General features: G+C 36.5%; 1 protein-coding gene across 1 annotated transcript in view; it reads right to left on the bottom strand.

Annotated features, from left to right (window-relative positions):
• CACNA2D3 (calcium voltage-gated channel auxiliary subunit alpha2delta 3) overlaps positions 1-24491 on the bottom strand; it is a 498676-nt gene that overhangs the window by 118607 nt on the left and 355578 nt on the right. The window contains exons 14-15 of the mRNA XM_065687615.1: positions 1402-1473; positions 569-649 (exon numbers count right to left, since the gene is read on the bottom strand). Coding sequence (XP_065543687.1) covers positions 569-649; positions 1402-1473 — 153 coding nt within the window. The remainder of the gene's footprint in view (positions 1-568; positions 650-1401; positions 1474-24491) is intronic.

The following is a 24491-nucleotide window of genomic DNA, read 5'->3' as shown; positions in this document are numbered from 1 at the left end:
AAGAATCATAGAATGGTTTGCGTTGGAAAGGACCTTATGGAGCACCTAGTTCCACTCCCCCCTGCCACCGGCAGGGACACCCTTCACTAGACCAGGTTGCTCCAAACCCTTTCCAACCTGGCCTTGAACGCTGCCAGGGATGGGGCAGCCACAGCTTCTCTGGGCAACCTGTGCCAGCAACTCGCATCCTCACAGGGAAGAACTTCTTCCTAAAGTTGAATCTGAAGCCTAAAGACGTGTTATGGATAGATTTTTTTTACCCTTTTCATATGAAGTTATGCAAGTTTTCAGTTTTGTATGGTATTCTGCTTATATTGCACGGTTAAATCATTTCATTGATTTCACTTGGTATTATCTTCTAGAGCAAAAATGTGAAGATCAAGCCATATATTGATTTTGGTATTAAAAACTGCACCTGATCTCAGACATTACAGAGCTAGAATTCTTGAGGAAAATGAGTGAAATTTTGGAACTACATCAGTATAAGCAATATGAGCATGCTGAATAAATAAAGTTATAGCTATTATAATTTAGCTAAGTATAAAGGATGTTATCATTTGTGTATTACCTTGTATTTTGGAATAGTTTTTAAAAGCTCTTTAACTGGAACATCTGTGCCAACTACTCCCAGAAGAATCCCTTTAGATCTCTGAAAAGAACAATAAAAGATGCACTGAGAACCACAATAATAATGAATTTTCACTGCTCATTTCACTTTGCATCTACTTTGCAGAAGTGAATAGACATTAGACAAATCCTTTAAAAACTGGGAAAAGCAGATACTGGTACAAATAATCTGATCAAATAGTAATTTAATCAATAATATTGCTTCTTTCCACATTAGCTGCAATTCACATAGAAAAGGCATGCAAACTTTTGATAGCTATTAAGTCCCTCAACAGAAAACTTCCTCACACAAATTACATTAAAAACACTGTTACTCTTTTGTTTCCCAATTTCTCCTGCCATTTGACAAATAAAAGAGAAAAATTAAGCATTAAGTGAAAGTCCATGTAATTTTCTTACTAACCTGTTAAATTAGTAAACAGATATATATAACATAGAAACTAAATTCTCAACCTATGAAATAGGTGCATATCAGTGCAAAGAAAAGGATATAGATTATTTGCTGCAAAAAGGTAATATAGAAGTAAAGAAACTGCTAAAGCTTAGCATCATCTGAGATTTTCTCTTAGGCATAGAGTTTCATTATTTAATATGGTTTCTAGAGTGTATTTGGGATTATTTGTCCACAGTTTCATACAAAGGGATACTAGCTGCAGACAAAATGAGATGACTAGAAAAATTTTTAGAGTTGGCCAAAATCTCATTAGGTTCCTGAAAGCAACTTCACTTAAGTCACACCATTATCACATGACAGAAATAGTCTTGAGTACTTACAGTCTCATTTTGCTTACTAAACACTGGCATGGCAACAGTTGTCATCAACACCAATCCCTGATCATCAGCAAGCTATATTTGAAAAAGAAATATTGTATCTAAGAACTAAGGAACAATTACAGACATGTGATTGCATTTGTCAATAACATTCTCTTCATTTTACATGAGATTTATCTAAAAGGCAATTTATCTAAATGATGCTTATGTAGTTAGACTTGCAGTCAGTGCAGCCCAGCCCAGCCCCAGCTCCAGCCCCATCTCAACTATACCAGCTCTGTCCACCCCACCATCTGCATTGGCAGGAAAGATGCCTCATCTTCATTTCTATTGCAGTCTCCCATGAGAGTTACGAAGGAGCTGAAATGTGGATTGTGGAAGCAGCATGTGCAGTAGCAAAGCAGCTGGAGCTCTGTTCTACATCTTTCCCAGTGTCAGCTCTGCCAAAATTGCCTTAGGCTATTTTCTCCCAGCAAGGAATAAGAGGTCATGCATTGCATGCACTTTGTTCTGGTTTAGACTGAGATCTCTCTCATCAGTTAACACAGTGGCAGAAAGGATGACAGCCAGTTAGGATCCCAGGAGCATCTTTGCTCCATCCAGTTTCCGTTTGCTGCGCAAAAAGGTGGCATGAAGCATTAGCTGATTGTGCACATCAGGTTTCAACATACTTCTTCAATTTAAGGAGAAAAGAGATCTCCTGACCTTCATTCCATTCAAGAGAAACATGTAGAATGTTTATCACTGGCCACAAGAGAGTGACACTGCTCATACTATTGTCTCTTCACTCTTCACTCCCTCTGGCCAGACTACATCTTTGCCATAAGGCAAAGGCTAACTATGATGCTCAAGACAAGCACAGCTCTGAGTGCCTAAAGATCTTCACCATCTGCACATGGAAGATAACTTAAGAAGGAAGTTGAGATACTGTTAAAACTCTTTCTGCCCCACTAATTTGGGAAGATGCTTAAAGTTGAAACAGCTTATCCAACATTTAAAAGCATGACATATCCAATTATAATCACAACTGGAGATGTCATAGAACACAACTAAAGTCTGCTTTGTTGCATCTGTGTTTAGCCAAGGCAATAGAGACAATCTTCCTGAGAAATACTGTAGGTGACAGTCATGCCCAATTGTAACGGATGTTCTCCTACTACTCCTACATCAGCATCACATTTTCTTTACTCAGGCAGAATTTTTTAGACTTTTTTTTTTATTGAGAATTGTTGTGATTTTTATTTTTTGTTAACAAAACTTTTGTTAGTAATGAAGCAACAGCTATCAGCTCCCCAAACTTTCAGAACACAAGTCATATTATGACAAGGACATTTTATGAAGCATGTTTCATATTAACAAATCACACAAATAAAATCTAGAACATACATGTCTTGCAGCTCCCAGTCTGCTTCAGGAGGGTTTCAGATTGCCAAACAAGTATACTTCCTGAAGCATGGCACTACCTCATGGTGGGGAGGAATGTTTGCAGACATCAGACAGGAACACAGATAAGGTTTAGAATCAAGAAGGTTTATGTCTGATAAGGAATCGATAGGGACATGAGGTGGAACCAACCTATGATAATTTTTGCTTTTTTTTGGTTTGTTTTGCTTTTAATAAGAAGAGATATTTCCATCCCTGGTAGAATCCTTGATCAATTAAGCAACGGTAAGAAAAAACAAAACAACCAACAAGAACAGAAAGAAAACAGAAAAAGGCAAAACTAACAACTTGGTGAAACATTGGGAGTTCAGGAGGTGCACTTGAAAGTCAAATGCAGCTGGAACTAGTACAAAAATTTGCTCTCCTTGGCCAGAGTAGTACAGTCAAGAACACTGACATGATTTTTATGGAGAGGAGCCTTCTGTGGTATGACAGTCCCAAACATATGTACACCAGGAAGTGAGAAAGCATTCTGCTGATTATGGGGTGACATCTTGGAGTGTTTTGAGATTTTATATGATTGCCCAGGGTTGTTGTTACCTGACATTATGTATTTGTCAAGTATCACTATCATCTTACGACTCCACTCACTCTCAAGAGATTACTAGAAACAATTTATCGGATAGAATGCCAGCCAAGGTACTGTCAGTAAAGTTTTAGGGTGTTTGAAATTCTTTAAATAGAGAAAAAATCCCAACAGCCTGGAGTTCCTGGGAAATTCTGAGAGAACAGGTCATTAACTCTCAAAACTAACTATGGAATCATGACGAGAATGATTGCCCTGTAATTATGATATCTACAAGTACCACCAAGGGTTGGCTGCTGTAATCATTTCTATAGAATTGCAATATTACTGTCCAGCCTCTTTGGTTTTTTTCATTTGTTTGGCAGATGAACAGGTTGTTGGCTACTTCCTTAAGTGGCCAGCAAAGAACTGGATGATAGATTACTCGTATTTGCAATGTTTCACTGAGCCACCATTTCAAGCTGCAGTATTTGCTTCACAAAAATTCTTAGATGGTGAGAAATTACCTGCTGCAGAGGAGCACACCTTTATTCCCTGGGCAATGACATTTTGGCAGAAATAACTTTGAAATGGTAGAATGCCAGCCACTGGGTATTTCTGCTAAGACAATTAATACTAGAGTCCATTAACAAATTGCAGAGGAAGCCATGATCTAGGTATTTTGCATTGTTGCTTTGCGAGTCTGACAATTTCTTACATATACAAGAACTCTGTAACAGCTCTTGCAACTGTCTGAAAAATTTAGTGATCCTGAGGGAAAAAAGCCAGTAATATGCTGTGTAATCACTGATAAAACTTCAGCTTATATTAGTTATCTTCCAAACAAACATGTATCACTGATATTCCCAGGACTGGCTAGGATTTATTTTTTTAAAACTTCTAATTATTTGCTGATGATTAACGCTTAAAGAAAAATGTTAAATATCACGAACTCAGAATAGCAAAATCAATGTAAAATGATAAAGTCTCTGAATATACTAAATTTAGCAGTTGATATTATTGTGTAATTAATAACAAACTCTTTGGGCACTCAATTATTATTTGTTTTTCCCCAAAAGAAAAAGCAGACAATCCTTATGATTCCAAAACTCATCAACTGGACATCACGAAGTCAAAGGCTCACAGAAGTACTATAAAGGCATGTAAAAAAGAAAATACTATAGTCAATCATTCCTTATAGGAAGCATCTTAAAGAATTGTTATTATTTTCCATAAGCACAAAATACATCTTTCTAAGCAGGCAACAGATAACTTGGTTACACGTAGAATCAGGAGGTTTTCTAGTGTTATTGGCAAATACAAAGAATTATACTTATCCTAACGTAATGCAACAACATCGCTAGATGCATGGTTACTAGTTACATTCAGGGAAGAGTCCTTGGGAATGACTGAAACAAGAATCACAATGAATTTTATTTCAAACAATCTTTAAATAGGCTGTACCTTATCCACCTTTGTCCTTCCAGTCTCTTAGAAGTAACTAACACTAATAGTAACTGCCACTTTTACAGAGGTATGCTTTCTGCATAATAATTCCCCAGAGTCTGATGATTCAAAATTGTTTAAAGCTACATGCTAAGCTTACTTTCTTGTTTGTAACGTGTACAGTTTCTGCTGAAACAAAACGCTGCTGGCAGACCAACTATGTTCACAAATAAGGACTAATTTGGACCAAAGTTCACCCAAATATTAGAACTTCATCTAGGTATATATGCAGAGCCACTAATAATTTTCAGTTCCTCCAACAGTGTTTTGAATTCTTGTTCCGTTCTCAAATAAAACCCTCTGTTTCTTTTCTTCCCCTCTAGTACTTTTTCCTATGCTTAGTAATGTCTCTTTACACATCAGTCTAAGTATTAACAAATCAAGCTGCTTTCTATTCCCCTTCAATCTTTGTAGCCCCGGTAAGTGCTAAGCTTATTCTTTACATGGGGCACCATATTAGTTACACATGTTAAAATCCTGTCTCTTACCTGTTTAGCAGCTTATCAATTACTGCACTTTTATTTCCTTCAAGTACTTACATAATAACAAGAAAAAGGCAGGAAACAAAATCTGTTTCATCCCCAGTCCTCCAAAAAAAAAATAAAAGCTCCCCAGGCAAGATCCAAAACTTGATGCTACCGGCAGATGTTAACTAAGGAAAAGGTGCAAGCTTTGAAGTGCTTTTCACAAAATTTATTGCTCAGCATTTTTTGCTGTAAAACTAAATACTATAGGAAGTAGCATTCAGATCCATCTAAACACTTCCCAGATACAGTACAGCATACCCTGCAGGGTATAATAGGGAACCAAATCAAGATTGGTGGAAATACAAAAATAGTCTCAAATAAAAGTTTTGTTGGATATTGCTGCAATTTCCGAGGGATTAAATTTTCAAAGATGCTCCAGGAAGCTTAGATTCCAAATACCACTGGCTTCTGCTGGGACCTGGGCATCTAATTTCATTAGGCCTCTGAAAATTCTAGACAGCTATTAACTGTTGATGCCTTTTTAAGAATATTGGCAAAATATAACCATGAAGTAATCACTGAAAAACAGTTTTAACAGTTTTAGGCCAGTAATGGTGTCAGTGCACTAAGACTTCTACTTAAATGCACCTGCATAGACAAGCTTGTTAAGGTTCCTTGCAATTTTTGTAGTACTTCACTGTTTCTCAAGTGAAATTCCAGTTTCCTCAAGTTTGGATTACTGGAAACAGACAGACACTAACACAAATACAATATAAGAATTCAAGCACAATGTTTAAGGCATTGTCACATGCTTCAGTCAGAAAATTAAAATTACCAAAAAAAATGTGGACAGTAAAATCAAAATGGGAAAACATGAAATAAATTACTCATAGCGTTTTTTAAAAAGGTGTTACAGGTATCAGTCACTTTCTTAGTGAGAAATTTCTTCAAGAAAGAAAATGGAGCCAGGTCTGCATTATTTATTTCTGTTTATAGAATAAATATTTATATTTACATATACTTTCCTGCATGTATTTAAATCTGTATTTGTAAAAGCACTAACCATCTTAAACGTCTAGCATCAGCATGCAGACTAATGCATCTTTATGCTAAACAATACAGAGCTCTGATTATATGCAGTATGGTACTAAGTGCTTGTCCTTTCAGATTTTCCTTACTGTGTTAGATATTTATTCCCCATAGAATAGCAAGAATTTAGCATGTTTACATGAGCCTTATGCATTTCAAAACAAAACCCTGAGTTTACCTTATCACAGGAATTCTGCAAAGACATTTTGTTCAAGAAACAGTTTATCCATCTGAATATGGGGATGTTTTATTTTGCAAGCATGGAATGTAATAAGGGGAAGTAGGCTGCCCCAGAAAACACAGTGGTCACTGTTTAGAGAGAAAAAAGAAAAAGAAAGCAAACAAAAAAAAACCCTAAAGTTTAGTTCAGTTTCTGTTTCCTCTGCTCCAATGCAATTAAGTTGTTCTCTGACTGATTTTGATTAAGGACTGCAGCTGATAAGTGCTGTAATCAGGAACTCACTTAATGAATCAGGAAGATACCTTCAAAAGAGGAAAAAAAGATTGTCTATGCCAGTCCACACGTGAAGGCATCTTCCTTCCTAAAAATAAGCAGTCTATGCTTCCTTTCTCTATTCAGTTCTTTCAAACCTCAGTAGCCTTCACTATTCTACTAGTCAGTGTAATCGATTGACCAGTACCGGTCTGCTTAGTTCTTCAGCCAAGAGAGGACCAATGGATGTGTTTGGAAGTCTCCAAGAATGTATCAGAGTTGAGTAGCTTCTGCTGTCAATACAAATGGTTTGATCCTGAATAAAATCTTCCCAGTAATGAGAAAGCAATGTGAAGGCTCCTTACAGTCCCTGTAGCAAAGTTACACCACATACTAGTACCCTGAACCTCAGCAAACCATGTATAGACAGGCAGAGTTCCTTTGCAGTAAGGTATTTTTCTCATATTCAGGTTATTCTCTGAAAACCAGAAAAAGGACTCTGCCTGATGCTGAATGTTTTTCCGTGCTGCCCGTGTACAGTTATGTTTTCATACTGCAGCAGCTGTTGTTACACCGGCCATTTCAAAAATTCTTTCTTTTTCTACCTTTCTGCTGGGCTGTTTTAGTTCTACATTTGTATACACTACAAATTTCAGCTTCTGCTAAGAGTAAATGCTTACAATAATGTAATTCCCTCTAGGGTTTATTAACAAACCAAAAGCAACAAAATAAACCTCAATTTAATCTCCCGAGTTTAGCTTCAACTCTGGATCTTCATTAATTAATTTTATTTTCTTCTTGCCCTTAGCAAAAGACATTCCCATCTCTTTTACATCGAGTAGGCCTCTTCTTTCAGGTGATTCTGGGAATATTTAAGCAGTTACACAATTACAAGAAAAAATTTTAGCCTTGGACAGCTATGAAATGCCAGTTATTTGACAGTGCTTGACTGGATAATGGACCTACAAAAATGTCAAATTGGTGCAATAAGAATTCATGGGAATTAGGTTCAGTGAAATACTAAGAGGGATTCTTCATATGATTCTTCGTATGAAGATAGGCTGGGAAAGTTGGGGCTGTTCAGCCTGGAGAAGAGAAGGCTGCCTGGAGACCTCATAGCAGCCTTCCAGTACCTGAAGGGGGCCTATAGTGATGCTGGGGAGGGACTCTTCGTCAGGGACTGTAGTGACAGGACAAGGGGTAACGGGTTAAAACTTAAACAGGGGAAGTTTAGATTGGATATAAGGAGGAAATTCTTTCCTGTAAGGGTGGTGAAGCACTGGAATGGGTTGCCCAGGGAGGTTGTGAGCGCTCCCTGGCAGTGTTCAAGGCCAGGCTGGACAGAGCCTTATGTGGGATGGTTTAGTGTGAGGTGTCCCTGCCCATGGCAGGGGGGTTGGAACTAGGTGACCTTGAGGTCCTTTCCAACCCTAGCTATTCTATGATTCTATGATTCATTAGGGACTGGTAATGATAGGGAAAGGGATAATGGGTTCAAACTTAACCAGGAAATTTAGGTTAGATGTAAGGAAGAAGGGTGGTGAGGCACTGGAATGGGTTGCCCAGGGAAGCTGTGAATGCTCCATCCCCGGCAGTGTTCAAGGCCAGGTTGGACAGAGCCTTGGGTGGCATGGGTTAGTGTGAAGTGTCCCTGCCCATGGCAGGGGGGTTGGAACTGAATAGTTTTAAGGTCTTTTCCAACCCTAACTGTTCTGTGATTCTGTGGATTCATGAATATGGGAAAATGCTGAACTGTACAGCCCCTCAGATATTTCTTATTCCTTCAAGCCTGGAAAGATATCCTCACATAAAACCGAACTGTTTCACTGTTATTATTCCTGTGGCTCTCTAAAGCATGGAATTACAACGGTAAAAATATATATGTAATCCAATGGCCGAATTCAGTTCTTTTGAATTTTGGATGAATAATGCTATGGAATATTCATTTTTCAACATGTTCATCCAATAGTATTGCAAAACAGTAAGCTCTTGTAGTTTCTGCAACATGCGCCAGTATGCCTTGTCTCAGAATTGCTAGGCTACTTCGGATGACACTGGCAAGGAAGCCTAAAACTATAACCCCAAACCAAAACACAGAGTTTTCAACTAGATCCCAGGATTTTGTAAGCTATCATCTACAGTCTAAAATGATGAATTAAAGACCACAGTAGTGGTTTGTCACAGAAAGTCATTCTGTTGAAAAGACCTAGTGGAAACGGTTTTAGACAAGAGTCTCTACAAGGTTCATGGACACTCAGTTTGGTAAAATGCTTAGTGAACAATAACAATCCTTTAAAAATCACCTCATGAATGAGGAAAACTGCATTCCCAGGCTAAAATGACTCTCGGCTGTTTGGAATAAAGAAACAGAACTCTAAGAAAATCACAGATCTCTAATGCCTAGCAGTAACAGTTTCATGATTGGGGGAAAACTTTTAGAAATAGATTAAACTCCTACAGTTCTCCCTTTAACTCCTTGCTGCATAGGGTTACCCCACGCAGAGCAACCCCAAACAGATCTCCAGAAATAACAAATAAACAAGCATCCACTTACTCCTCACATGAAGCATATCAGTTCAGCCTTAAGTCTAGCACTAACATCTATCTTCTATGTTCCAAAATTACTTCAGAAACACATATACAGAAAAGAATATGCATTTCTTTAGGTGCTTCTAATGTGGCAAAAGGAATCTTAAAAGGATCACTGAAATATTTTCCTTAAGAGTTTATAGTCAAGAAGAATTACAGCAGGTTGCCCAGAATTTCTGACACAGAGTTAGTAGTGTCCATATCTATTACTATTAATACAATATTCTTGTCTATATATATTGTGCAATGTTTATAATGAAGCCGGGCTAAGGCAGCAATGAACCAGTGGATATGTCCTGAGACGAAAGAACAAATAAGGACAGTAACAAAGCCTGTATCCTTTTTCTTTAGATTATATTCTTGTTTTGTTGGTTTTTTTCTCCAAAACCAATACTCAATATTCTTTTACTTTAGCTAGCTATGAAGCGGTGTTTTTATGTTAGATATACACATTCCCTGTTCTGGATGAATTTAAAAAAAAGCAAAATAAACAATATGCAAATTAATTAAATAAAAGGCAGATTTGATGGGGCAATTCTATTTTTTGTCACTGATTTTTCAACTATAATTAGTAACAGAAAGGAGACAAATTTTGAGACCTAAGCCTTGTATTTTTCCCAATATCTTTCATAGCTTAGACTCTGTTTTAGGCAACCACAACTAGTGTCAAGATTTCTAGAATTTTTTCATCAACTTTCAGACATTTAAAAGACATTAACCCAAGAAAATATTAGAACTGAAACCTCAAAATATATTTTTGTAAATACATTTTTATTATGGCCATGATATAAAACAGAAAATCCTAGGAGGACTGTTAACTCAGCTCAAAAGTTAACTTCTCTAGTGCTAATTCTATCCAGTCTTCACCCCCAAAATTTCAACAATGCCCAGCAAAACAAAAAATAATTTTTACAATAACTCTTTTGTTGCTTGACATAGTCCTTGTGTTTGCCCTTACTTGATTTTTCATGATCCCACAACAAGAGCTTTGTTTCCCACTATATTTAATTAAAATACCAACAGGTTACCAACACACAATTGGAAAGTAAGGGGGAAACACTGCTATATTAAGACGAAATAAAAGTGGGGTGAAACTGGGGGACATGGAAAAACTGCAAACCCTCTGACAAGGCCTCAGATTTCAAAGTGCTGTAATGCTGCTGCTGAAACTCTACCCACAGCAGTCAGCAGTTCCATTGGATGTATTTGAAGTATAAGGCTCATGCTGAAGCTTTTTTGTTCACCACCTTGTTATAACTCTTCCACCTCCCCAACCCACTCTTGTTCTTCCTTTCCCCACTCCACAAAGGCTTGCTTCACGAGATGTCTTTTCCTGTGACTACTGTGCTTTTATGATCCAACTATAGTCATGAGGTAGGCTGCAAGCATCAGAGAATTGGAATTTGATTATTTAATTGTGGTTTATAGAGATTACAAGAATAAAGAATAGCTATTATTTTGGTTTAGATTTAAATTACAGCCTGGAACAATATAGGAACCTCTGTAAGTGTCTTAGAGAGACATTTCCATGTTTAGCACACAGAAATGAAGCACAAGAAAACCCCCTCAAATTGTAAAATAGTTACTTAGAGTTTGCACATTGCTGTCTCAAAAAATATTATTAAAAGAAAGTTTGCTTGTTGAGGAATGTGAGAAATTTGTAAACTAAATTTAAGATTGTGATTAATATGTAAGTGAAAATTTTAATGCAGTTTTCTGAATGGATCACTCAACTTCATAAACATTATGAAACTGAAAGACAACAGCCTCTTAGCAGCAGGAAAGAGATCCAAAAGAATGATAAATCAGGGTCAAAATATTTATTTCATTATCATTTTGTACTTCATTAGATTAAATTTAACTCCTATAATTTTACAAAAATGCTAAAATCACTAGTCATGCACTTCAATGAAGTAGCACCTTTGCAAATTTTGTATTTTCTATTCCCAGTGACAGTTAATTCAACACTTCAAAGTATAAGAAGGTAAATGATGCAGGGAATGATAAATGATGCTCCCAAATGGCTGAAAGATGATAGCATCAAGATAAAAGGAGAGCAGGGCACTACTTACAGAATATAAGGGATAACACAGAAAGAGAGAAGAAAGCTGTCAGGAACTTTAGGGCAACAAACATCATCAAAACATTTCTACATGGAGGAAATTCGATTCCATTCATGAATCATTAGAATTAAAAAAAAAACAAAAAACAAAAAAACAAACAAAAATAAAAAAAAAAAACAACAAACCAAACAAACAAAACAAAACCCCACAATCTAAGTGTTCCTAAACACTATCTGCTTCTGATTTGTGTTCCTAATTTATTAACTTCTACCTCTTCATACAAGCTAAGTAGAACAAAACATCACAGCAGGAGTAGGACAACAGATTTTGAATCCTGCTGTGTTTGCTCAAGAAAGCAAGTAAAACTTTCCTACTAGGAAACAAAATACCTTTCTGAGCATCTATATCATATGAAATTATGGTGTTTAGAAATTTAGGTTTGGTTTTTGGGTTTTTTTTTTTTTTTGGTTTCGTGGTATTTTCTGTTTTAAGAATAGGTTATTTCACAAAGATCTTTTCAAGACAAATACCATGGTGCAAAAGACATCCACTTGAAATTCCTCATACTTTATTTCACCTGCACTCCAATTCTGAATTTGCAGCAATTTGATTTAGAGCAGATAATGTAACAGTAACAGACTTAATTGTTATTTATCTGCCACAGACAGTTGAGAACTTATAGGAATTCAGAATCAATATGTAATCACCACAGAACATTGAGTAAACACCAAGAAGACTGTAGCCAAAGCGTTTCACATAAAAGACATAACGCATTTCACCAAGATGACAAAGTATTTATAACGGATATATAACAGTAAAGGTAAACTTGGAATGCCACGTTTTTCTTTCAGATCACTCAAAGATTAAAGTGAACATGTTTAGAGAGACATGACTGTCTGAAATGTTTATAGAGAAAACATTTGCAAGATGATATATAGATTCAAAAAAAACACAAAACAACAGTACAAGTTCAGACACCATATGGCAAAACATGTACACTAGCGACTAAGTCATTCATAAAGGCATGCACTGGCCCTGCGCTGATTCCCTTTCACCTTGCAGACAGCAAGAGAGTCTCTTGTTTTGTTCTTAAGGTACTAAGCCATGCTTATGAAAAGGCTTATTTCTTACCTGAAGTTATCAAAAGCCCTTGTGGATCACTCGCATCTGTCCTCCTCCCTATCCCATTCCTTCATTCCCACCCCACTCCTCTTTCCCTGCGTGAAAGTAGCATACAGTCGACTAGACATTATGCATACATACAAAATATGTGGCTTTAGTTCCAAACGAGTTTGCTCAAGAGGTAAACACACTTTTTTGACCTTCCATGACACTTGTGCTTTTTCCCTAACCTCAAACTTGAGTAAATTGTACCAGAACATTTAAAAGCTCTGAATTGTGGGCATCAGAACATACAATACTGCACCACATGACACAATCTGGTAAACAGCCTGACTGGTTATATCTTCCTGCACCACTGTATTATAACCTCCATCTCTCTCTTCTTTCTGCAAACTGTTAAGAGCATTTGCCATAAACTTTTAGACAAGCAGGTGAACATGAAAAAGCCAAAGTTAGCCAGTCTAGCCAGTCTTTTAGTCCTTCTACTTTTCTAGAAAGTTGTAAATAAAAGATTTCCTTAAACCATTTATTTCCAGAAGGAGGAGGGGAGGGGAATAAAAATAAAGCAACCATTTTTGTTACCATGTCCCATTTGATAGGCTCTGCAGCTATCAAAACACAAGAGCAAACTATGGACATAGTCTAGTGTCACAAAAGAGCGTATTATGTGCAGATTTAAAATAGAATTTTCTGAGGTCGATAAGCAAGGAAATTTCAAATATACATAGCATCATAAAAATAAAAGTTTGTGTGCTCATATTTTTTGCTTTTTAAATTAAAAAGTGGATAACAGTAATTAACTATTCAGAGTTCCATGAATGCCCTCACCATTCTGCAAAAGCTATTCACTGAAAATCCTTTACCCTGTAGCTTTCATTAAAGTCATCATCCAGGACTTAATAACAGTGATGTTCAACTCATTAATAGTATTCTATTTACCTATATATGCTTTACTTGTTCTTTACAATAGGAACAACTCAGAAGAGTGAATATTACAATTTCCCAGCATCTTCATTTTTTAGTTTAAATATTTTTCACTGCAATCCTCAAAACAGCATCCAGATTTTCTATTTTCTGGAAGCTTTAATTATACGTGTGAAATATACAAGGATGACTGTGTGTCCCCATCTATGGCAGGGGGATGGAACTAGATGATCTTTCAGGTCCCTTCCAAGCCAAAGTATTCTGTGATTCTGTGATGCAACATGCATCAAGCAATTATTTGAGTTTGCCACAATCATTGTGCTATCACAACGTGCAGTGGTGACTCTGTTAACATACCACCAAATGCAGAAGTTGTTTAAAGGCATAAGCATACTATATGAAAACTGTATGCAACCTATTAGTCAGATGCTGGATGTATTCAAAGGTGTGTTGATACAGTGGGGAGCAGTGAAAGGGTATCAGCTCTACCATGAGTTCTGCAGTCAATACAACAGAGACAAAACAATCCAGAGATGTTTCACGTGGAGTAATGCGGTGATTATTTTTTTATTCTTACTATTTCAAATTGCTGATAGAGTAGCCTACCCATTGTTTCAAAGTTATAGGCTACTATACGTCTATAATGTTAAAGAGCTTCTATGTTTAAAAAGCTGCTCTCAGCAGGTACCTTAGCTGGCCCTGATGTCAGCTACCTTTCTTGCTGCTCAACTCCAGAGCCCCCACTGCAGCAGCGAACTGTTTCACTGATCACTACTGTACCATACCCACAACACCATGGGAACTGAAGGACTGGTGACTACTTTGAATGACTAAGATTCAATTAAAATATTTTACCTTTTGAGCCTGAGGGAGCTGGAAAACAACAAAACAGAACAAGCAATCATTATACATAAATCTGAACAGCTACTTTAGCTGTTGTGTTCATAAAGTCATAAATATAATCCAAAACAAAGAAACTACAGAAACGGGATTTAAAACTAGATATTTTTCATTTGGAAACATCTAAACCTACACTTATGAATGACGCTGACATTAAGAGCAGTTTGTCATATTGAAGTAGAAGGTTGTATTCTCTATGACAGAGGAAAGAAAAACAAAATGGTAATAGACAGTTACTGCTTGTGCAAACATATTATCATATATGCATAATATGCAATAATATATGCATAGAACAATATATTTCCATACTATAAACACAAGTATGATTGTAAGTACATATAAACAAATAAAAGATAAGTGCTTATGCATATATGCGTATCTATATCACAGAGATATTCTTGCACAACTTTAACAATACCTGGTTGTATGCACAGTATTCACTTAAGCAACAAGTCACGTAAAAAGGCATGGAGAACATGCAGTAGACTCTATTACATATAAAAAAATCCTTATTTATCAAGAGTTGAAAAATGAGTTCTGTTTTGACTTTAGGAAAAAGAAAACCAGAGAAAAATTCAGAAAAATAAACTAGTATAGAGACAATAGTTTTCCCTTTTTCTGAATTCATCTCCTCTTACTTTCATACTCATAAATTGAGAGTACACTACAATTTAGTCTTGTGTTTCTCAGAAGATTTCTTTTTCTGATATAAATTGTTACTTTACAGGCATCAGCTGAACACAGAAACAGGCAGGTGAATCAACACCAAATGCAAAAAGACCTTCAAGGTCTCTAGTGAGCTTCTGACTAACCTTTTGTTCTCGCTCTGAATTAAAAAAGAGAGAGAAAAAAAAAAAAAAAACCTTCTATAGAGCACTCTGCTAAAAGCTAATGTCCACATTAGCATATGTTGTGAAAGAGAATTGTTACAGTACCCCTAATTCACAAATACTGAAAGCAACCAGCCACAATTTGTCTGTTTTCACAACATATAACAAAATTCATGGCAGGAAGGAATGCTGTAGGTAAAAGTATTTAATCTTAACATTTGCATAATCCATTAGCAAAATATGAGCCATGATCATGTCAAAGCATGACCGGTGTGTGTTTGTTGAAAAGCCTGTTGTTTAAATAATTTAGTATATAGAACAATATACAAGGGTTGCTGCAGAAATTGCAGATACCAGATTAAATACATGAGCTAAATCCTGTATAACAGGTCAGTGCATTACTTAGTGCGGTTTAAAGCTTTTCTGAATGTCCATCTACTTATTAGTCTTCAACTTAGTTATAACTGCTTTGGTAAGTGGAAGCTTTTCATTTTTTTCATTCAAGCAAAAAGAGAAGGCTGTGGTATAATTGTTTTTATTTCCCATTGTAGCACTGGAACTGGTTTTCTCTCCAACACTGTTTTTTGAGGGTTCTTTGTTGGGTTTGGTTTTTATTTTGTTGGGGTTTGTTTTTTTAACACCACCTTCTTGCTAAATACATGTGAAAATTACAAGCATCCTTTCATTGGTATCGCTGATAAAGACAGGTGAAGTAAAGAATTATGTCCAAATTCCCAACTTCGGAGTAAATACTAAAGAACTCTACAGTTTGCCCAAGCAAACTCGTATGTTTTCATAATGAGCTAATTTGCATCCTGTATTCTAAAAAAGCAGTACTTCAACTACAGTCAAGGCATCCAAAGCAGCATATGCAATCTTAGGTACAGACTGTCATTGCAGAAATACTTCTTTCAGGTGATATTCAGACTAAATTAGAAAGCCTATAGTTCACTTACAGTGGAGATAGGTTCAGGGAAGAGGGGTGTGGGGTAGGGAAGAATATTAAAAACTGAACACACACAAGCCCAGAACAAATGTATGCACATAAATGCTCTATTGGAACTGGAAATTGAAGTTGAATCCAGATATCCTTGTTGCTTTTACTAAGATTATTTTCCAGAGCACATTAATAAGGGTTTACAAACCAGAGTTCCATTTTATCTGCTGCTCGTTTGCTAATCCCATTTATAGTCTTTTATAAAACCAAGAATATTTTTTTGCTGCTAAATGTACTAGTCAAAGGCTTGATTAAGAATAATAGGGTCAACAGATGAGATTTACATTTCATAATGCTTTTTCCTGGGCTGGCATTCTGGAATTCCACCTCTAAATTCACTTTTCACCTAAGCTTCAAAATCCAGGTTCACTGTCTTTGTTACAGCCAGACAAATCTTCATTTCGTGGCTGATTTGAAAGCTGGCTGTTACACGGTCCTGTATTTCAGCAATTCGGTTTAATAATTGCTACGAATTCCTTTGGAATAAACTATGGGGGTTTGTCTGCTATTACCCCTTCTGGGAGGCCATAGGAAACAAATAATTTTCCTAACAATAACAGTAATAGTCCTCTGGTCTGACCCTTTATTGCCTAGTCTAAAAAATGCCTGTCTCTGGGTAAAACTCAGCAGGTACCTCCAATTCCTGTGGTTTCCTTTATATACTGCTATGAGGCAGTTTGCAGTAAACTACGTGATCTTTCCCTGGCCCTCAGAAAGCACTGTGGATCTTTCTGTTCCACTTACACCTATGGTAAAAGCTGTGCCATTTTGACATCTTCATTCAGCTCCGACCATACCAAAGCACTGCCTGTTCCTCTGTTTTCCATTAGTTTCCTCCCTCCGGTAGTTGTCTCTACAGAAGACAGGCGACAGGAACAAGCAAAACAGATACATGCCCTAGTTTACCATGTGGGTAATACATATTCTTTTAAAAAGACTATGGCTGTGGTGCAGGGAGGAGGTCTGGTCATTTGCTGTCCCCCAGTTGTTGCAGGCTGGGTTAAGAGGGGCCCTCAGAAGGGAAGCAAACCATTCCTCCACAGAAGAAGCTGTTGCAGAACTGCCAGGTACGGCCAGGACAGAAGCCTGCAGACTTATAAGCACCAGGGGAAACCAGTGAGGATTTTCTGGTGTAGAAAAGCAGACTTAGGGATCTTGATAGAACTGTGTAAATTTTGTTGCAACCTGAAAAAATTGATAGATTATAGAGCATATAGATTATATATATATATAATATATAGAGATAATTATAGATATCTATAGATAGATTATAGATCATAGACTTGCAAGGACACAGGGATGATAATGGAGGGGGATTTGTTTTCAAACACTTTTCTGTTAATCTATCTTTCCCATAAACCATAATTTCCTATAAACCACTAATTTTCTTTACCAAACCATTCTTCTTCTGTTTTGTGCTGTAAAACAGTACCCTTCAGAGACTGTAAGCCCCCTGAAGTTCACAGCATGCTTGATGCCAATAAGACATTTTGAGAATTCCACCTCTAAATTCAGGTCAACTTGGGGTCTTTTCACACAATGTAGCACAGAATAAATAACTGTAGGTGGTGGTGGGGGGGTTATGCTGTTATTGAGCAGTGTCAGATTTTCCACTTTGCACGGTTTTTGCCCTTCCAGGAAATGTGTTTGGTGTTATCAAGAACATTACAGACACTACTAATGTGGTAAAACAAACCAAGATAGGAAAGGAGTCCAGCATCATCAAGGATGTTGCACCTTTTCTTGGATCAGATAACTGCGAGGCCAACCTGAGTGAAACAAGGCCATTGATAGATCAGGAATACTATCTTTAGAAGCAGCAGGCATATGTAACAGGACCAGTAATCCTACTAAGTACTCTATGACAAAACCCCACAAAAGTCTGTTTTCTTTCAGCCTGAACAAAAGTTCAGAAAGGCTGATTTTGTAAATGAGTGCATGATAATTTTAAACCAAAAAATCCATACACTTCCAAAATATTTTACAGCCATTGCAACAATTTATACAATACATTATGTAGCTGTAGGTCCTTGATTTTCAAGAAACCAAGTCTAGAAGTATTAAAGGAAAACATAACTAGAATTATAAAGTTATTGTTCTGCTGGATCAGAATTCAACCCTATGTTTATTTGAAGAACAGAAAAAAAAAAAAAAACCCTCCTGCAAGACTAAATTATAGTCAACATTTTCTCATTAAAACAAAAAGCTACGATTTCTATTATTGAACAAAAATAATATCACTGAGATTAACTTTGATTTCCTCTTTAATAATGATTGCATGAAATTACCTTTGTCAAAAAACTACACTATTGCAATGTATTTATGTTAAAGCACTCAAAAATAAAGAAATAACTCTTATTTTAGATTCATTGACCTAACTTCTAGTCCTATTCTCCTGCCAAACTATTTAAATGTCACGAGTCTCAGAACAAGGCTAACAACCCCACTGACTTGATTGTTCCATAATCAGATACAATGAAAATCAATAGAAATTAAGTACAAACATGACAGCAAATTATCAACAAGTATAAAGACAGTTTTGATAGTACAGCCATTTCTGTAAATAGTTTCCTAGCTGTGCCCAATTTAACATCTATGCATAGAAAAATTATGGTGGTTTGCAATGTTCAGACTCACCCTGTACATATCGCATACTGTCTCTGAACTTGGCATTGAGTGTATATATTAGAACTTATACTTTTGGGAATACACATTCAGGAAAGATGTGAAATATCGTGGCAAACATATAGGGTCCCGTACTTAACACCACAGAAAGGAAGAAAATGTCATACCTATCGGTGAAGCACCTCAGAAGAAAATGAGACAAAAGAAATGAACATTTAGTGCCCACATGTGCCAGGTACTCTGTAATATAGGTTGTTCATGGCATCATGCAGTTAAACGTAGGGGTAGATAATAGCTTATATTTGTGTATAAAGTACTGCAAAGCATTTCATATGTTGCTAGGAAGACTTCCACAGCTCTTCCCAAAAACGGCAAAAACTTGGGGGAAAATAGAAAGAACATTCAAACTCTCAATTTTTAGCAGAAAATGTAAATTTTCAGCTTTAAAATCTACTTACTCAGTTGCTATGAGATATAGCATTGAAATATTATGATTTTGGCAATTTTTCTTTTACAATTTATGCACTTATTGCCCACTTCCTAGAACCATGTAAGTACTAGAGGCATCAGATAATGATATGCATCCATGGAGGAAGAAACAAAAATCAGCCACCTATTGGGATATTCCTGATGTTAAGATTTCAGTATAAATATTAAAAGAGTGACATTAACATGCAGCTTTCTGTGCCAACAACTGTGAGGAAAATGCACACAATTTTTCAGGGGATTCAATACCAAATCTTTCTTGGTTCACATAATTGTTTTAATGTGCTAGCACATATTTTGAATTAACTAAAGCATTTTAGTCAAGAATAGACTGTGCACAGCACACAAAGTATACAAGTCAGAGAATATGTGAATGTATTGGTATGGAGAAGACAGTAATAAAATATAGATGAAAACAACAATTCTAGTTCTATTTAAAAAGTATCTTGTAAAGATGATAGAAAGAAAAGAAGTCAGCTCTTGTGAAACATGCCAAAGAGAAAACACAGGAGCTGCAAGGGTATCAGATAAATTAAGAAATTACTTATTAGTAGGGGGGTTTTTAATTCATACAGTGCTCACAGTATAATTCATAGAGTGCCCATCTCTGAGCAGAGTTTCAGAACTAATTGCCAGAGCTAAATACAGGTCCCTAAATGTCCCTAGCTCTGAAAATTATCAGAAACTTTAGTACTGTTTAAATACATACTATTACAATAACAGAAGTTGTAATAATTACAATAATTTGTAACTAAATTACATGACTGGTGATAAGTCACATATTTCCATTAATAGACTTTGTTTAAATTTCAGTGAGATAGCAGGTTTGGTTTGTTTTGCTTTAGTGTCAGTAGTCAGCCAGCCCATCCTTTTATATTACCGGTACAGAAGTGAACACAGCAATTTGGAATAAATCATTTGAAAGTACTATGGGTCAGAGCAATCCCAGGCACAGCCACAGGCTGGGCGGAGAAGAGATTCAGAGCAGCACAGAGGAGAAGGACTTGGGGGTATTGGTCAATGAGAAAATGAACATGAGCCGGCTTCAGTGTGCGCTCGCAGCCCAGAAAGCCAACTGTATCCTGGGCTGCATCAAAAGGAGCATGACCAGCAGGTCGAAGGAGGTGATCCTGCCCCTCTACTCTGCTCTCATGAGACCTCACCTGGAGTACTGTGTGCAGTTCTGGTGTCCTCAACATAAAAAGGACATGGAACTGTTGGAACAAGTCCAGAGGAGGGCCACGAGGATGATCAGGGGACTGGAGCACCTCCCGTATGAAGACAGGCTGAGGAAGTTGGGGCTGTTCAGCCTGGAGAAGAGAAGGCTGTGTGGGGACCTCATAGCAGCCTTCCAGTACCTGAAGGGGGCCTATAGGGATGCTGGGGAGGGACTCTTCATTAGGGACTATAGTGACAGGACAAGGGGTAACGGGTTAAAACTTAAACAGGGGAAGTTTAGATTTGATATAAGGAAGAAGTTCTTTACTGTAACTGTGGTGAGGCACTGGAATCGGTTGCCCAAGGAAGTCGTGAATGCTCCATCCCTGGCGGTGTCCAAGGCCAGGTTGTACAGAGCCTTGGGTGACATAGTTTAGTGTGAGATGTCGTTGCCCACGGCAAGGGGTTGGAACTAGATGGTCTTAAGGTCCTTTCGAACACTATTCTATGATTCTATGATTCTATTATTCTAACTCCTGCTGCTACTGAGAAAATGTATAGCCATGTCCAGATATGATGTTACATTTCATTGACAATCATATTTCACACTGTACACTAGGCATATCTGAAAAGAATTAAAAGAAATTAACATCTTTACTATTGTTACATTTAAACTATTTTTAAATGTTTTATGGTATAGCAATCATATTTTTAGAGAGAAAACCATTATGACTTCTGCTGCCTTAAAAAAAAAATAATTATGTACACTGCACCCTGGGGTTTTGTGCTTGTTTGGTTTGAACTACTGTTTGGCTTTGCTTTCAAGTAATAGAAATACATTATTATATTAATAAATTATAAGAATTATCTGTGTCTTGAATATGTTGCTTTTACCAATCCAGGGTCAAGATCAATTTAAACTTACATCATAGCGCCAGATCAGAGATTAGTAAAAGGTGAGAATATGAGCTTACCTACAGTAAAGTATATAAGAAAAATTTTTAAGATAGAGGAAAACAGTATTTCAATATTTTTATATTAATGTTATTAATTTATTTTAAACTATTTAATATGCGACTTTTTTTAGTGTGTTTGCTTTTAGCATTAGTTGCTTTGGTAAAGCACCACAAAGTTTAGAAAGCTCAATTTAAATCACAAATTTTTATTTAAAAGATGAAAAATCATTAGAATTCCTGGATCCCAAAAAGGTATAGGTAAGTGTATTAGAAACTGAATACGGATTGGCAAATGATAACAGCTCTTTATCCTTTTTGGAAGACCAGAATTTATTTCTCAATTTATAAGCAAATTTATCCTGAAGTATTAAGTAATAGCCCTTCAAAAAGCTTTTAGACATACAAAGAGAAGAGCCAGGGAAGCCAGAACAGGGTGTAGAAGTGAATTAAGGCAGAAACTGAGAAAGAGCTTCTAATCATACCTCTAAAGCCTGGTAAAAAAAAAAAAAAAAACACCTCACAGAACACTCCAGTTACTGAAGTGGTTTCAAATTGTACAAAACAATAATACAATGTTCATTTTGTCTACCTACACAACAGAATGAAAACAGTACATATATATCGAATCATAGAATAGTTAGGGTTGGAAAGGACCTCAAGATCATCAAGTTCTAACCCCCCTGCCATAGGCAGGGACACCTCACACTAAACCATCCCACCCAAGGCTTCATCCAACCTGGCCTTGAACACTGCCAGGGGTGGAGCACTCACAACCTCCCTGGGCAACCGATTCCTAGATATTGGGATTTTTTTCAGCCTCGCTCTTACTCATAAAATCAAAAGGAAAAGAAATTTCTAAAACTGAACATCATTACGCATAATAAGACATCCGACATAGGATTCTGGTTCTCACCTACGTAAAATAGCACCAAATTATATGGTTAGTCTCTTTCTCCTTATATACCCTTAGTACTCTTTAGTATTTATTAGCATTTGTACCACATCTAGAAGAACAGATAGTGCCATTTTAATTATTATTATTGCTAATTATTTCTAAATGAGACATTCAGAAAGACTGTTAGTAAGACAATAGATAATAGCATGAGAATTTTTCCCAGAGAAATAGTTAGCAAGAGGCAAGTAACTTCACTGTAGTAAAATAAGGCCTGAAAAAAGACACCCCCCCCCAAAAAAAAATAAACCAAAAAAAAACCCAAAAAACCCCAAACTCTTTGTACTGTAAAGATTTGTTCTGAGTTACCACGAAAGGAGAGAGGAAAGGTAGGAAGGGAAAAAAAGAATCAACCTCAAAAGATAAGTGCATATAAAAATACTCATTCATTTCTTCATATATTCTCACATAAATATCCTTTCACATTTGGGAAAAGAACAAATGCTTTGACAGTCCTAGAAATGAAAAATATTTTCTAAATCATAAATCTTCTTAGGAGCTAGACACACATCCTCTTTCTCCCATGATAAAATCCACACTGGCCTCAAAGCAAAACTAAACAAAAGCCTTATGCAGTACCTATTACTTGCAATGAGTTCAGTGGGGTTTTGATCTTGCTCTATATTAAACCTTACTTGCTCTACACCAATTAAAGACCAACATCTTAAAATAACCACTTTCTGAAGAGGGATAAAATTGTATTTGACTTAATGAATGTGTAAAGTAACTCAGAATTTCTGTTAAAACAGATTTACTAATAGTGTCTGTGATTGTTAGCATGTAACTGATTGTAGTAAGTGGATTGCACTTCTAAAACAAATATGTTTTTCTATAGTCTTATTTTGCAATCATTCAACATACCTTAAAAAGGGAATGGCTATAAGAACATGTATAGTTGAACTGTCCCAAGCCAGGGAATGGCTATAAGAACGTGTATAGTTGCATTGTCCTAAGCCACTCTTTCTCCATCGTTTTCCATGGAGTACCAGTTTTCCTGTGTGTCCAGAGCACTGCTCTGCTAGTAATCAAGGGTGTAGCAAGACTCTGCTTTCATTCTCTTACTCTCTGTCAATCCCTGCATTTTAGGGGCACAACTTAGAAAACTAAGAATCCTTTCTCCCTTGCTATATATTCACAACCTAAGAGGAGTAAAGGCATCTACCATGACGAAAGCTTTGTAGGGCCTGGTTTTGAAAGTTTGTATTAAGCACAACTCATACCAGACATTCAAGTTTAACCCTGTGGAATGTGCATTTCGTGAGGAAGAATCTTTTCCTGACATTTACTCTATTAGGTGTAAACAGTCCAGATCAGTGACCACAAAACATGCAGTGGAGAAACATATTGTAAATTGCTTGATGTCCAGCAGTTTCCTGTAGAAGTAAACATTTTCTTATTTGCAGGGGACACTATCTACAGGTATGAAGGCAAAACTGACCTATTAAATGGTTTATACATAATTCTGTATCAAGGACACAGGATTAATAATAAAAAAATTGTATTCCGTTTAAAACTGCCCTGACATGAGTGGACTGAAAGAACCTATCTACAATATTTAATTAAATATGCTTTTGCTTCCCATTATCGTTATTAAGCTTCTTTTTGTTGTAGTTGTTTATTTTTTACTTCATGCTGAAGAGAATAAACCTGTAATTTGAAAAGGGAAGCTTGGGCTAATACCAGGACAAAATCAGGGCACTTGCAAAGTTACTATGGAATGTTTAACACAATCACAGGGGAAAAATATGGAAAATATAGATTGACTTAAAACAACTGAAGTTCTGTATGCAAGAACAAACTACAAAGAATCAGGCATAGAGGAAAAAAAATCAGCAATGAGAATTTCATCAGTAAGACTGTTGCACACAATAAAAGTAATCTATATGTTCTGGATAACTAGAAGGCTAGATCTTGCAAGAATATGAATCTATGATGCAAAAGATTCTAGGAATGTCAAAGCAAAGAAAAACGGAGCTAGTTTTGGAGGAGAGGAGGCTGTAAGTAACTGGACTTATTCTTTCTCTCCTTGCTTAGAAAGAAGTCCTTCC

Source organism: Lathamus discolor, chromosome 7, assembly GCF_037157495.1.
Source record: "Lathamus discolor isolate bLatDis1 chromosome 7, bLatDis1.hap1, whole genome shotgun sequence".
NCBI classification, from domain to species: domain Eukaryota; kingdom Metazoa; phylum Chordata; class Aves; order Psittaciformes; family Psittacidae; genus Lathamus; species Lathamus discolor.
Note: the sequence above shows the minus strand (reverse complement) of the source record. Positions and strands in the feature narration are given on the sequence as shown.